At 37.9% G+C, this 15,608-nt stretch overlaps 1 protein-coding gene across 2 annotated transcripts in view; it reads left to right on the top strand.

Annotated features, from left to right (window-relative positions):
• PCGF6 (polycomb group ring finger 6) overlaps positions 1–15,608 on the top strand; it is a 28,380-nt gene that overhangs the window by 279 nt on the left and 12,493 nt on the right. The window contains exons 2-8 of one of the 2 annotated variants that reach the window (XM_007470425.1): positions 4–235; positions 970–1,069; positions 1,161–1,257; positions 2,054–2,109; positions 2,210–2,269; positions 3,215–3,323; positions 8,044–8,071. In XM_007470425.1, the coding sequence (XP_007470487.1) occupies positions 4–235; positions 970–1,069; positions 1,161–1,257; positions 2,054–2,109; positions 2,210–2,269; positions 3,215–3,323; positions 8,044–8,071 (682 nt within the window). The remainder of the gene's footprint in view (positions 1–3; positions 236–969; positions 1,070–1,160; positions 1,258–2,053; positions 2,110–2,209; positions 2,270–3,214; positions 3,324–8,043; positions 8,072–15,608) is intronic. The other variant, XM_007470426.1, reaches the window with a different exon arrangement.

The following is a 15,608-nucleotide window of genomic DNA, read 5'->3' as shown; positions in this document are numbered from 1 at the left end:
GGCCCCGCCGCCACTGCCCGAGGCGGGAGCTCCCGGCTGCTCGGGCTCCCGGCCCCCTGACCTGGAGCCGGAGCGCAGCCTGGGCCGCTTGAGGGGCCGCTTCGAGGACGAGGACGAGGAGTTGGAAGAGGATGAAGACCTGGAGGAGGAAGAGGAGGAGGAAGAGGAGGAAGAGATGAGCCACTTCTCGCTGAGGCTGGAGGGGGGCCGGCCGGACTCCGAGGACGAGGAGGAGGTATTGATGGCCCCTGTTTGACCACGCCGGGCCTCCTCAGTTAGGGCGGGTTCCGCGCTCCACGCTGAAGCCTTTGGCACTTGCACGGACTCTCACCTCTCCTTGCGCTGCCTGCTTGTGGCGCGGACCGGCCTTCTGTCCCGGCCCGGTTCCCTGCCGACTCATATTGTAACGTTCCTGCAGTCCCTTAATCTCTCTGGGTCCGACTCACTCATTATTGAAGCTACTGCGTGCCAGGGATGTAGGCGCCAAGGGTACCGGCCTGCTGCCCTCCAGGAGCTTACAGTGGGCCGGGGAAACAGTCTATTTCTACAGGGTGTTAAGAGGATGGGAAACCCTTCCCCACCTAGTCAGTCTCTAATTGGGAGATTTTTTTTTTTTTTAATGGGGCAGTGCGTACTTCATAAAGTTAGACAATATACCTAGCCACGCAGAATTAATATTAAACACCAGTGTCTGGAAAGTTTGTCCATTTCGCGGTAATTCATATAGTAAGATTCCCCTCATCTGGCAATATACAGTATCTCCAAAAGAATGAGATCTTTTCGGAACATTGGTTTATATTGTGTTATTGTAACTTTAATGAGAGTGTTTGAAGGGTTGGAGGTACGGTAACATGTTTCCATGTTGCAAAGTAAGCTACACATTGTTGATAATAAAATTTGGGGATTATCGCTTAAGAATTTGAAAAGGCAAGGACTTGTATTTTAAAACTATTTCCATTGCATTTGCAGCGCCTGATAAATCTCTCTGAGCTGACCCCATACATCTTGTGTTCCATTTGCAAAGGTTACTTAATAGATGCAACTACCATTACAGAATGTCTTCATACATGTAAGCATATAGTTCATCATATTTCCAAATAATATGTTCAATTTTTGAAATGTCTTGAAAGTATCCTAATTTCAACATTTTTTTTCAACAGTTTGTAAAAGCTGCATTGTAAGACACTTTTACTATAGCAACAGGTGTCCAAAATGCAACATAGTAGTACATCAGACACAACCTCTTTACAACATAAGGTAAGAAGAATATATAAGTAAAATTTATGTTTTAGGAATACTTATTCTGAAAGCTTGAAATTGTGTAGTTGGTAATAAATTCTTGACCTATCTCAAAATGACGAGAAAGGGAAATACATATTCTTTAAAGAAATACATATAGAGCACTTACTGTGTACCAGGCACTGTGATATCCACTGGGAACTTTAAAAAAAAAAAAAGGCACAGATCTCTTTTCTTGAAGATTTAAATTTCATCAGTCAAGTTGATGAGGCTAGTTTAGACTTATCCTTTTCTGTGTATCTAGAATTCTATTTTTAAAACTAATACCTGAAATAACTGGCCTCTTTAGAAAAGCCTGTCTCTCATAGGTCATTGTGGCTTATTAAATTTTCAGTTCATGCTCAGTTTCCTAAGGGAAGAAAAACACTAAAGGTGACCTGCTTTCATTTGTTTAGCAAATACTATTATGTTTTTACTACCTTCATAGAAGAGTGTTTTGCAGATGATACACAGAATTTCAAAATACAGTCTCTGCCCTCAAGCTCACATTCTTATTAAGGGAATAAGACCAGTTCACATGGAACAATTTAGCAAATAGTTCAAGAGTCTATAATTACTTGTAATTATGACCACATACAATTACTTGAGGTTCTCTCAGATGAGAACCATGAGTGCTACCTAAAAGTAACTCAGCTCTGAGAAAGGAGATAGTCACCACTAAGAGAAAACAGTTACTTACAAAGAACATCATTCACTCTGTACCAAATGCATTTTTCTGAATTCTGAGGTATTCTCCATCCTTTCCTTTTATTAGGTTGGACCGACAGTTACAAGACATAGTGTACAAATTAGTGATCAATCTAGAGGAAAGTAAGTTTATTTTATTACATAGTTGTGAATCCCAGAATCTCTTCTGACTCTGATAGTTACATTTTAAGTGTAATTTAGTCTGTGTTTTATCATTTTTTAGGAGAAAAAAAGCAAATGCATGATTTCTATAAAGAAAGAGGTCTAGAAGTACCTAAACCTGGTAAGTTTGGGTGTATACCATAATGTATTTATAGATTAAAGAATACTAACTTAATAAAATTTACTCCCTTTGAGGTTCTTTTTGGTGATAGCTGGTTATTTTATGATCAAAGAGAGAGAAAGATTTTGAAGGTCATGATTTACTGTAATCCAATTTAATTATTTATAAGGATTAAAGAGTACAGGCTCTGGAGCTATATTGAGTGTGATCCTAGCTCTGCCACCTTATTAGGTGTATGACTTTGGCAAATTACTTCAGTGTCTCAGTTTCCTCTTCTATAAAGCAGGGATAATCATAACACTATAAATTGTTGTAAGGATACATTGAGTAATACAAAGCACTTAAAACAGTGCCTGGAACATAGTAACTGCTCAAATATTAGTTTTTATAATGTCACAGTATGGAATTTAGATTTGGGTGTAAATCTTCATTCTTCCACTTACTATGTGGGTGACTTTAGGCAAATTGCCTAATCTCATTAAACTGTAATCTCATTTTCTTTACAGTTAAAGTACAAAAAATTGTAAATCAACTATACGCCAATAAAATTTAAAAGAAAAAAGCATTAGTACCTATGTCATGCAATTATAATAAGGGCTAAATGAGATGGTGCATGTAAAGTGCTAAGCATGAGCCCTCAGCCCTGGCACATAGTAGTGCTTATTAAGGGCTACCTATAGCTATTGTTGCTATTATGCTGAGCTCTCTCTGTGGCCCTGATAAACCAGCCATACATGTCTGCCTTCCATTGTGGACTGCTCCCCAGGCTTGTCACTAATTTCACTGGCTTTGACAGATTAACTGATATTATTTTAAAAAGGGAGAGTGAGTGCTTTATGATCTTTTAAATAGTCAACATAGTTAAATTTCTGTAATTATTTTCCAAAGATCTCAGTTTATGATATTTATATTCTAACTCAACTTTTTTGTTTGGCTATCAAATAGCTGTTCCACAGCCAGTCCCTTCGAGCAAAGGAAGATCTAAGAAAGTCTTAGAATCAGTGTTTCGTATTCCACCTGAACTTGACATGTCTTTATTACTAGAGTTTATTGGGTGAGTACCCTAAACCTCTACCTCTAAACTTTAAAATAAAGAATTTTTTAAGTCCCAACAGTTACAAAATCATCCTGAACTAAGGTCATATCGAGTTTTTCTGATATCCTTTTAAAAAATAATTCTGAAATATTTAAGATTTAGAAAAAGGTATTAAATAGTAGTAAAATAACCACTTGTATCTCCGTCATCTGGCTTTTGAAATAAACCATGCTAATATGGCAGAAGGCACTTGGCTACCTCTTCCTGTTCATTCCCCCCTTCCCTTAGAGGTTAATAACTACTCTCCTAAAAGTAATGATTATCATTCCCATGCATTTTTTTAATGTGTTTGCCACATGTGTATCTATTTCTAAACAATATGTAGAATTGTTTTTGGCCACTTAAAAACTTTAAATGGTATCATACCATGTTTTCTAACTTGCTTTTCTCACTCAGCATTGTGTGATTCTTCCATGCTAAAATGTATAACTAGTTCAGTCATTTTCACCATTGCCTGATATTCCCTTAAAATAAATATACCATAATTTATCTTTTCTTGTACCGTGGAACACTTTGTTTCCAATTTTTTTGCTATTATAAACACTGTTGCTTTAAGCATTTTTTACGTATCTCCTTATATATATATATGAGATATTTCTCTAAGAGTGTAGATTTGCTGTGTCTTGGGATATGTTCGTCTTCAGCTTTACTTGGTTTTGCCAAATTATTTTCCAAAGTAGTTGGATATCTCCCTAATTAATAAAAATTGCTTCTTTCAAACACTGTAGCGTATGGTGTACTCCATTATCCTGCAATATTGTTAGGCCGACTGGCATCATAGAGTTGGCCTGTATCAAACTGTAGTTTTCAAAATAATTCCATAGTTTGCAGGATAAACTAAATGCCTTGGAAGATCTAGATCTTCCATTTTATGTCACTGATGACTATTTGACTTCTCAGTCACTTCCTCCTTATAACTCTGGGTTGCCTGTATTATTTATTTAGTACTATGTTGTATTTATCTCTTTATGTATTCATCCTGTGTTCTCAACTGATATTAAGGATCCCTGAGAGGATCCCTGAGAGGCGAGAAACCCTTCTTATGCCCCCACAGAGCCCACGTAGTAGTGGTTGATGGTAATGAAATAAAGATCTCTTTAGAAGAATGAGAAGAAATCATGTAATACCAGACTTTAAACCAGCAATTTCTGTTATTAAAGAATGTGTTCCAACCTAAATGTCCAAAAGGGAACTGGTAAAATAATGGTATATAGCAATGAACATGTGCTAGTAACGTATGTGCTAATATGGAACAATTGCCAAAATTCACTTTCTCAAGTGAAAAAAGCAAGATGCGGAAGAGAATATATAGCATGTGCTCTTTTTTTTTTTTTTTTTTTTCCTGTTCCATTGATCTATATTTCTGTTTTTGTGCCAGTACCATACTCTCTTTTTTTTTTTGGCTTTTTTTTTTTTTTTTTTTTTTTTAAAGCGGTTGGTGGGCATATATACATATATATATTTTTTCCCCACAGGCACAGACCATTCCTGAAAGGACATATAAGAAAATGTTGATAGCAGTTGCTTCTAGAAAAGGGCACTGGAGTGTATGAGTATAGGATTGGAAAAAGTCTTACTTTTCATTGTATTTGACTTTTTACCATGTAACTTGATTTTTAGTAAGTCTAGTTAATTAAAATTTGAAAATTGAAAGGAATTTATATTTCTAAAAAAAATATTTTCAGGAAATGTAACCTTTTCCACTCACACACAGTTGGAACTGACAGTTTTTTTATACCTTTTTTGAAAAGTGGCAGTAATGCAAAGATGGCAAATATGTGACAAGTGTGCCACATTACCCCTGTCTGTCCAAAGGAGAAATCAATACTTAATCATGGCAGGCTTTCCTAATGAGTGAGACTTGAGTACTGTGGTCAAAGCAGTCATTACCACTTACTGGAGTTGTTACATTGTTAACACATTCCCTGCTGTAGAAAAAAAGAGCCCTCACTTGGAATAAGAAGATCTCTATTTAAGTCCTACCTCCTTTGTTATATAGCTTTGTAAAATTGAGCTAATCGCTTTCTGTTTATTCATAAGATGTTTATTAAGGTCCTGCTGTGTACCAGCACAGCACTCTGCTAGCTGCTGGGAATGTAATTGGAATAAGTCAGCCATGGCCCTTGCCCTCGTGGAACTTGTATTTTTAACTTCTCAGAGCTTCAGCTTCCCTATCTGTAAAACAAGAGAATTGAACCTTATATGTTGATGATTATGATGAGTAGCCTGTCTACGTCATAAAATAGTCTTTTATCTGTTTTCAAATGGTTATGGGGAAGAAAGCTTCCAATGTGGCAAAGAGTCCTTTTGAAGAAGTCGCCAGTCCTCAGAGTTAAATCCCCACATGTTTACTACATTGAAAAGCTTGGTGTTACCACTGAAGTCAGGCTACTGAGGGTAACCCATAGGAAGCTCTTTCATGGCAGGACAAATGGCAGGTGAGTTTTAACCTGATGCAAGTACAAGGGCAAATTTGGTCCAGCCGGTGACCCTGCTTGAGTTGGATTAGCAAAAATCCTGAGGTAGGTTCAGCCCATGGAAGTGATTTTTCAACCACTGGAATGAATATGAGATTCCCCGCCCCCCCAAATTTGCTATATGCATGTTTTGTGATCTTAAGATAGTCTTGTACAGTACTTCTCCTTTTCGTTGTTCAGTTTCTATGTGTAAAGTAGAAGATTATAAAAAGAAATAACCTTAGGCAGTATAGTGTATATAGGAAGAACATAGACTTTGAAGAGTGTAACTCAAGGTATGTAACCCCTCGCATGTAGCTTAACTTCTCTGATCATCAGTTTCCATATTTCTAAATTGGGGATTATAATACCAACTCAAAGGATTGTTATAAGAATCAACATATGGTATTCCTAACATGTCTAAACTATTATCAGTATATGAATATTGAAATAATGCAGGGTCATTCAGAATAAAGGTTAAAGTAGTCTGTGCTGCTGTAATGTGTGCAACATCTGCCTAGTAAAGAAAATGGACTCACATGAAATAAGTGTATGAGAGAAGATGGCAAAAATTTAATGCAATCTTAAACTCAGTGGTGTTTAGTAAACCAGGGAGATGCTGTCCCACTGTATGCTATGTTATCCAACTGGGGTCTTATGTTCAGCTCTAGGCACTACATTTTAAGAGAGATGTTAGTAAATTGAGGTGTAATCAGAATAGTAAAAGGTGTGAAAACCATGTCATGTGTAGTAGCAGAAAGATTGAATCTAATTCACAAGGGTACCAAAAGGCAAAACTAGGACCAATAGGTATAAGTTACAGGGAGAAACATATTTGATTCAGTGCAAGCAAGCAATATCTAACAAAGTTGCCCACAAATGGAACGAACCGACTTGTAAGTTAAGAAGCTATCTCTTTAGATATTCAAGCAGAAGCCAGATGCCCATATATCATGGGTTCTATAGAGATAATTCTTATAATGAAAAAGATATTTTATTTATTTATTTTGGCTGCGCAGCTTGCAGGATCTTAGTTCCCCAACCAGGGATCGACTTGTGTCCTTGGCAGTGAAAGCACAGAGTCCTAACCACTGGACAACCAGGGAATTCCCGAGGATATTTTATTTTGTAACTCTTAAGATATTATAATCTTAGATTTACATCTATATATAATGTGTATACATAAATTATGTTTTATGTTTGTCAATATAACATATTCTATAAATAGATATTTATACTATCTACATTGTATATTAATATATTTCTCTATATTTGTATTATAAGAATACTCTAGATGATGCAATCGTGATCTTGCCTATTCTTCACAACATGATAGGGAAGAAAGAATGTGAGCTTTGGGAATTCCCTGGCGGTCCAGTGGTTAGGACTCAATGCTTTCACTGCCCTGGCCCAGGTTCAATCTCTGGTCAGGGGAACTAAGATCCAGTGCAGCATGGCCGAAAAAAACAAAGAATGTGGGCTTTGATATGTACACCCACGTTTGAAACCCAGCTTTATTACTTACTAGTTGTGTGACCTTAAGCAAGTTATTCAGCCTCTCTGAGCTTAATTTTCCTTATCCGTAGAATGGTGATTCTAATGCCTGACTTAAAGGGTTACTGTGAGAACTGAGTGAAACACATGCATAATATATATAGACCTAAATATAATGCCTGGTGCATAGTAGATGGTCAAAAAAAGTTTGTTCCTTGTCTCCTCATGATATAAAAGTAATTGATTTAATCAAGAAATCTCTTTGTACTTTTAGGGGAAAAGCAAACTGAGTAAATCATGCCCAGGTGATTATGTTACAAGTAAAACAACAGGAAATGTAGCAGCTTTCTTGTAGCAGGACTCTATCTTGAAAACGTTGCTATCAAGAAAAAAACACATTAGTTATGACAGAAAAAAAAGAAGTTTTACTTTAAGCTAGAAAATGTTAGAATGCTACATGTGGGGGAAATATAAATATTAAGAGTATACTTTTAACTCCTGGAAGTAAATATACAAAGCAATGTAAAATACTGTATAAAACTGCCTTTGCCTTACCACTAGGTGGCAGATATGACGATTAACTACATTTGTTTATTTCATAAAGGGTTAGGTGACCCTGTCTTAAAATTAAGTTGATGTTCCTCAAATATGTGTATTTATGTTATTTTTCTGTGTTATATAATTAAACATATAGTTCAAAATTGATTAATTTTGCTTTCGTTTTTCAGTGCTAATGAAGGCACGGGACATTTTAAGGTATTTTACTTTTATTTTTCATTTACTTTACAAGAGGACCCTGTAGCACACAAATTTAAGATTAGCAATCATATGGAGACTGTCTTCAATTAAAGTCTATAAAATTTGTTCTATAAATAAAACTTGTTAAAATATGAAGTACATTCAGTAATTCTCTTATAATAGGTTTATGAGAAAAGAGTTATTAAGTAGGGATTTGTTATTAATTCAGAACAGTGGTCTAAGGAAAAATAAGTGAGTAATTTTTAAAACTGAAACCAAATGCTGTGTTAATTCGGTGATTAAAAAAATGTTTCAAAGCATTTTTTGCATATTTGGCATTTAGAATTAAATATGAGCTTAAAATTTCATTTGCATGTAACATCTTTGGTTGAAGTTAGCCTGCCCCAACTTGTTACTTCAATCATTTACTGAAACTTTAAAGGTAAGAATGAACTCTTTTGTAACATACTCAAGTTCAGAGTTGTCTTAAAGGCTTCAGTATCACAGGTGCCATTGTACACAGTGTTGCTCCTATAGTATGAGTCATTCAGGAAAAGGTGACTTTTTTAAAAGGGGTAAATCAGGCCTATAGTTACTTGGGATTATAAATATATAAGGAAATAGTTGACTTTGATCTGCTTAGATTTTCAGTGACTTTGTCAAAGTCTATACTAAAATATGGGTGGGGCTTCCCTGGTGACGCAGTGGTTAAGAATCTGCCTGCCAGTGCAGGGGACATGGGTTCGAGCCCTGGTCTGGGAAGATCCCACATGCCATGGAGCAACTAAGCCCATGTGCCACAACTACTGAGCCTGCATTCTAGAGCCCGTGAGCCACAACTACTGAAGCCCACGCGCCTAGAGCCCGTGCTCCGCAACAAGAGAAGCCACCACAATGAGAAGCCCGCACACCACAACCAAGAGTAGCCCCCTCTGGCCACAACTAGAGAAAGCCCGTGCACAGCAATGAAGACCCAGTGCAGCCAAAAAAATAAATACATATATAAGTTCAAAAAAATAAATAAATGAAAATACATTTTGAAAAAACCCCTAATAAAAAATAAAATAAAATAAAATATGGGTGAATTATACCTGGTTGGGCATAGTGTTTTGTTTTGTGACTATAATGGCTTAGGAGGCATAGGAATTGAATTGAATCATAGGAATAAATGAGTACTTTTCTAGATGAAGTATATTATAGGTTTTTCCCAGAGATCATTGTGATGGAGGGAATGCAGTGTTATGTTTGGTAACTTTTTACCTCTTCTAAGTTGTAAAATACCAAACTTATGGTGATTAACTTTAGGAAGTCCTTTCATAGTGTGCTGCTGGGTGGGAAAGTAGCATATCAGTTTCTATATGGGACAAGTGTAGAGTCATATGCTCCTAGAGTTCACTGAAGACACCTGTCCAGTGACCTGTAGTAGCCAGAGGAGCCAACAGAGTATAAAAATCTTGTGAAGAAAGAACTAAAAATTAAATTAAAATATTAGCCTATTGCTTCCACGAAAGCACATATGCGCTTAGAATATTTATGTAGTTCTGATCCTCATACATCAAAAAAATATGACACTACCACCTATGAAGTGTTCTTGCCAAAAGAAATGTGAAGCTGATCATACCCCTAGATTACTAATTTACAGGAAATCCAGGGGACACAGGAACTTATTAAATTACTCTGTAAGAATATATAATAAGCCAAATCTAGACAGTGGAAAACTGCAGGACAAACAGTTCTGTTTCTTCAGCATATAAAAGAGAAAGACGTAAAGAGGGAACATGTAGATAGAACATACTGATTAAAAGAGACTCAAGGGGGCTTCCCTGGTGGCGCAGTGGTTGAGAGTCCGCCTGCCAATGCAGGGGACACGGGTTCGTGCCCTGGTCCAGGAAGATCCCACATGCCGCGGAGTGGCTGGGCCCGTGAGCCATGGCCGCTGAGCCTGCGCATCCAGAGCCTGTGCTCCTGTGCTTCGCAATGGGAGAGGCCACAACAGTGAGAGGCCCACGTACCAAAAAAAAAAAATAGAGACTCAAGGGACATCAGTGTATGGCGTTTATTTGGATTGGATTTAAAAATAAACTAAAAAATTTATGAGATGATAGCCCCAAATTGTAAGTAACCCACATATCCATCAACTGATGAATGGGTACACCAAATATGATATATCCATACAATGGAATTGTATTTGGCAAAAAAAAAAAGGAATGAAATATTGATACATGCTACAACCTGGATGAACCTTGAAGACATGTTAAGTGAAAGAATCCAGGCACCCAAAGACCATGTTATATGATGCCATTTATATGAAATGTCCAATATAGGCAAAAGCATAGAGAAAGGAAGTAGATTAGTGGTTGCCAGAGGCTTGGGGGAGAGGGGAAATTGGGAGTGATTACTAATTGGTAAGGGTTTCTTTTTGGGTGATGAAAATGTTCTGAAATTAGATAATGGTGATAGTTGCACAACTTTATAGATGTACTAAAAACCATTGAATTGTATACTTTAAAATGGTGAATTTAATGATATGTGAATTATATTTCAATAAAGCTGTTAAATTTTAAAAAATAAGCCAAGATCCAATAGAAACTTCGAATAGAAGGATTATTTGTAGTATATTTAGTGTATACATTTGAGAGTACAAAAATATATCTGATAAAAATAATATATGCATAAATTAGAATTTTAGCTGGAGTCCACCACTGGTTATTACATTTTGTGTGTGAAATCTTTGTTTTATTTTTATTCTCTCTGTAATAACAACCCTAAAAATAATAAAATCATTTTCTACTAGGTAAGAAAATTGAGATGGTGAAATTTGTACATTTACTGTCTATTTTCTGATATCAAGGAATTTTAAAGTATGATAGTGGTATTATGTTTTTAAAAAGAGTTCTTATTTTTTAGAGATACATACTGAAGTATTTACAAATGAAATGATGTGTCTGGGGTTTGCTTCAAAACAAAACTGGGGAATGGGGGCCAGTAAGCAGTTGGGGTAGGAAATGGGTGGGGTATATTTAAAACAAGATTGGCTTTGAGTTGATAAAGCTAGGTTTATAGAAGTTTATTATACTGTTCTTATAGTTTTGAGGCATTAAGTTTTCAGTGTTAACTAATGACACTGATGTTAATTTGCAGGCTTATGTCTATAAGGTAATTAATATATTGTTTTAGAAACAAATGATTGTATTTCTGCATATTTTGACTATTTTTGTTGTGCTAAAACAGTCATTTTTTTTTTTTTTTTTTTTTTTTGAAACTTCTAAACTGTCTTCTAAAGCAGCTGTACCATTTTGCCTTCTCACTGGCAATGAATGAGAGTCCCTATTGCTTTGCATCCTTGCCCGCAACTGGTATTGTCAGTTCTTTTTTTTTATTTCTGTGTGTGTGTGTTTTGTGTGTTTTTGCGGTATGCGGGCCTCTCACTGCCGCGGCCTCTCCCGCTGTGGAGCACAGGCTCCGGAGGCGCAGGCTCAGCGGCCATGGCTCACAGGCCCAGCTGCTCCGCAGCATGTGGGATCTTCCCAGACCAGGGCACGAACCCGTGTCTCCTGCATCGGCAGGCGGATTCTCAACCACTGCGCCACCAGGGAAGCCCCTAAAACAGTCATTTTTTAATATTTTCTTAGCTAACACATTGGCAATCTTAACATTTTTCTTTTAATTCTGTATTTATAAGGGAGTTCTAGCTTTTGATATTATAGCTCAGTGTTCTCTACTACTTAAAAAGCTGTTTTTATACCTTGTCTTTTATTTATTGTTCAAATAAATATGTCTGACTAGGATGATGCCTAGTTAAACTATTCACCATGTACACTTATGGCATGAAAATCATAAAGTCTGTTTGCTACATTTAATTTAAAAGTGTTTCACCAAGCAGTAATATAGTTCAGAAAAATTTTTCTTTAACTTTTAATTATGAAAATGTTTAAGTACACTGAAGAGTAGACAGAATAGAACCTCCATGCATCCGTCACACAGCTTTGCCAATTAACTAATGACCAATTTAATTTCTTTTATACCTCCGTCCACTTCCCTCCTTTGTTTTTTGGCCTTGCCACACGGCTTGTGGGATCTCACTTCCCCACCAGGGACTGAACCCGGGCCACAGCAGTGAAAGCACCAAATCATAACTACTAGGCCACCAGGGAATTCCCACACTTCCCTTCTTTCTTTCTTTCTTTTTTTTTTAAATTTATTTTTATTTATTTATTTTTGGCTGTAGTGGGTCTTCTTTGCTGCATGTGGGCTTTCTCTCTATTTGTGGCGAGCGGGGGCTACTCTTCGTTGCGGTGCACATGCTTCTCATTGCGTTTGCTTCTCTTGTTGCAGAGCATGGGCTCTAGGTGCATGGACTTCAGTAGTTGTGGCTCACAGGCTCTAGAGTGCAGGCTCAGTAGTTGTGGTGCATGGGCTTATTTGCTTCCTGGCATGTGGGACCTTCCCAGACCAGGGGTCGAACCCATGTCCCCTGCATTGGCAGGCAGATTCTTTTCTTTCTTTCTTTTTTCTATTTATTTGTTTATTTATTTATTTATTGGCTGCGTTGGGTCTTTGTTGCTGTCCACAGGCTTTCTCTGGTTGCGGCGAGTGGGGACTTCTTGCGTTGCATGGGCTTCTCATTGCAGTGGCTTCTCTTGTTGTGGAGCACGGGCTCTAGGGGTGCGGGCTTCCGTAGTTGTGGCTCGCAGGCTCAGCAGTTGTGGCACGCGAGCTCTAGAGCGCAGGCTCAGTAGTTGTGGTGCACAGGCTTAGTTACTCTGTGGCATGTGAGATCTTCCTGGACCAGGGCTCGGACCTGTGTCCCCTGCATTGGCAGGCGGATTCTTAACCACTGTGCCACCAGGGAAGTCTCTTCTTTCTAATATTATTCTGAAAGAAGTCCCTGGCATTTTGCCATTTCATCTGTAAAGTGTTTCAGTACTCTTAAAAGATGAGTCTCTTTTTTTAATGACCAGTAGCATACCAAAAAAAAAGTTACAAAATGTCAGTGTTGAGAAAGATAAAAATAAAGTGACAGACCTATTCTAGATTAAAGGAGATTACAGAAACATAACAACAAAATGCAGTGTGTAATCCTTCATTAGATTCTGGATTGAAATAAGAACAACTTGTAAAGGACATTATTAGGACAACTGGAGAAATCTGAATTTGGACCCATTTAGATAATTGCATTGTATTAATGTTATAAATTTCCTGATAATTATATTGTAGTTATAGAGGAGAGCCCCTTTATTCTGAGATGATAACTGCTGGTATATTTAGGGGTTAAATATCTCAATGTCTGCAAGTAACTTAAATAATAAATGTACACATATATACACACATTACATACATTGGAAGAGATAAAACAAATATAGCAATATGTTAATCATTTGTAAAGTAGGTGAAGGCTATCTGGATCTTTTTTTTTAAAATTTTTATTTATTTATTTATTTATGGCTGTGTTGGGTCATCATTGCTGCGTGCGGGCTTTCTCTAGTTTTGGGGAGCAGGGGCTACTCTTCATTGCGGTGCTTCTCACGGCGGTGGCTTCTCTTGTGGATCACGGGCTCTAGGCGGGCGGGCTTCAGTAGTTGTGGCACGTGGGCTCAGTAGCTGTGGCCCGCGGGCTCTAGAGCGCAGGCTCAGTAGTTGTGGCACACGGGCTTAGTTGCTCCGTGGCATATGGGGTCTTCCCAGACCAGGGCTCGAACCCGTGTCCCCTGCGTTGGCAGGAGGATTCTTAACCACTGTGCCATCAGGGAAGCCCTGGATCTTCAATTACTAGTGTAACTTCTTTGTAAGTTTGTGATTTTTCAAAAGGTTGAAGGGTGGCGAATAAAAAGAAAATAAGTTTCTTACCAAATATCTAGTCAGTGTACAAGTTTTTATCTCAATTGTAGTAGGTGTTTTGTTTTTTTTTTTCAACATTGTAAATCAGGGTCCAAATAATGTTCACACATTGTGATTAGTTGATAGGGTTTTTTTTTTGGTTTGGTTTGGATTTTTTTTGCGGTATGCGGGCCTTTTCACGTATGTGTGGCCTCTCCCGTTGTGGAGCACAGGCTCCGGATGCGCAGGCTCAGCGGCCATGGCTCACGGGCCCAGCCGCTCCGCGGCATGTGGGATCCTCCCGGACCAGGGCACAATCCCGTGGTCCTGCATCGGCAGGCAGACTCTCAACCACTGCACCACCAGGGAAGCCCGGTTGATAGGTTTTTAAATCTGTAAGTTTTCTGTTTCTTTTTTCTTGCAATTCATTGTTGACAAAGCTGGGTCATTTGTGCTATAGTTTCCTACAGATTGGGTTTTGATGTTGCATCTCTGTGCTGTGATTTAACATGTTCTCCTGTCCTCTGTCTTTCCCATAAACTAGTAGTTAAGTCTGAGTGTTAATTAGACAGGTTTGATTTGAGGGGACCAAGAATACTTCATAGGTGATGGTGTTTTTGTCCATCTGGAGGCACATTAATGTCTGGTTGTTTGTGTCTTTGTGTTAGCAACAATTGGTACTCAATGTCTAAGCCCATTAGCTTAATAGGGTTTGGAAAATGGTGCTGTCATTCCTCCTCCTTTTATTAAAATACTTCAATAATGAGGAACTTCTATTTGATTAGCCAGTGGTACCATTCATATAGGAAAGAAAGAATAAATGCTGATTCTTTCCCTTGACTTACAAGGTTCAAAATAACGAGTTGGTTCATTAGCATGCTCCAGTCATAATCAATTAGGTATTTTTGTTTTTGTTTTTATTTTTTTTTTTGCGGTACGCGGGCCTCTCACTGCTGTAGCCCCTCCCGTCGCAGAGCACAGGCTCCGGACACGCAGGCTCAGTGGCCATGGCCCACGGGCCCAGCCGCTCCGCAGCATGCGGGATCCTTCCGGACCAGGGCACGAACCCGTGTCCCCTGCATCGGCAGGCGGACTCCCAACCACTGCGCCACCAGGGAAGCCCTTGTTTTTACTTTAATATGAACTCATGCATTTAAATATATTTGTGGTTGAAACCCATTTTTATTATTATCTTTATTGATGTTCAAATTGTCTTATCATAGATAATCATGGTCTGTAATAGCTTCCTTGCTATCTGATATGACAAGATGTTCCATGCTCAACTCGTACATCTCTTGCCCCAGACACAGAATCTGTCATTTCTTCAAGGTGTCTTTTGTTGGTATTTCAAATTCACCATCTGGTTGCTAGGGATTTACCTTGCGACTGGGTTGGTAACTATTTTTAGTTGACAGAGGTAGGAATTTTTTCAAGGTAAAATGAGTTGATACCATCTTTTTAAAAGATATTGGGTTGGCCAAAAAGTTCACTTGGAAAAACACGACCAAACTTTTTGGCCGACCCAATATTTTTAGTGGTATGCATTTTCTATAGTCATAAAATAACTGAATGTCTTTTAAATCTCCCTATAGATTCTACCTTATTGTTTCAACTTTCTTCTCAAATTGACCTTTTGTGTTATAGATGGTGGGGAAGATTGCTGTGCTTAATTTCAAAGAAGTAAAATTCTTCTGTGGAATTTTTCTTTCCTGTTTATATGCAGATGGTGGCTATTAGA

The sequence above is a fragment of the Lipotes vexillifer genome, unplaced genomic scaffold, assembly GCF_000442215.2.
Source record: "Lipotes vexillifer unplaced genomic scaffold, Lipotes_vexillifer_v1.1 scaffold916, whole genome shotgun sequence".
Lineage (NCBI taxonomy): Eukaryota > Metazoa > Chordata > Mammalia > Artiodactyla > Lipotidae > Lipotes > Lipotes vexillifer.
Note: the sequence above shows the minus strand (reverse complement) of the source record. Positions and strands in the feature narration are given on the sequence as shown.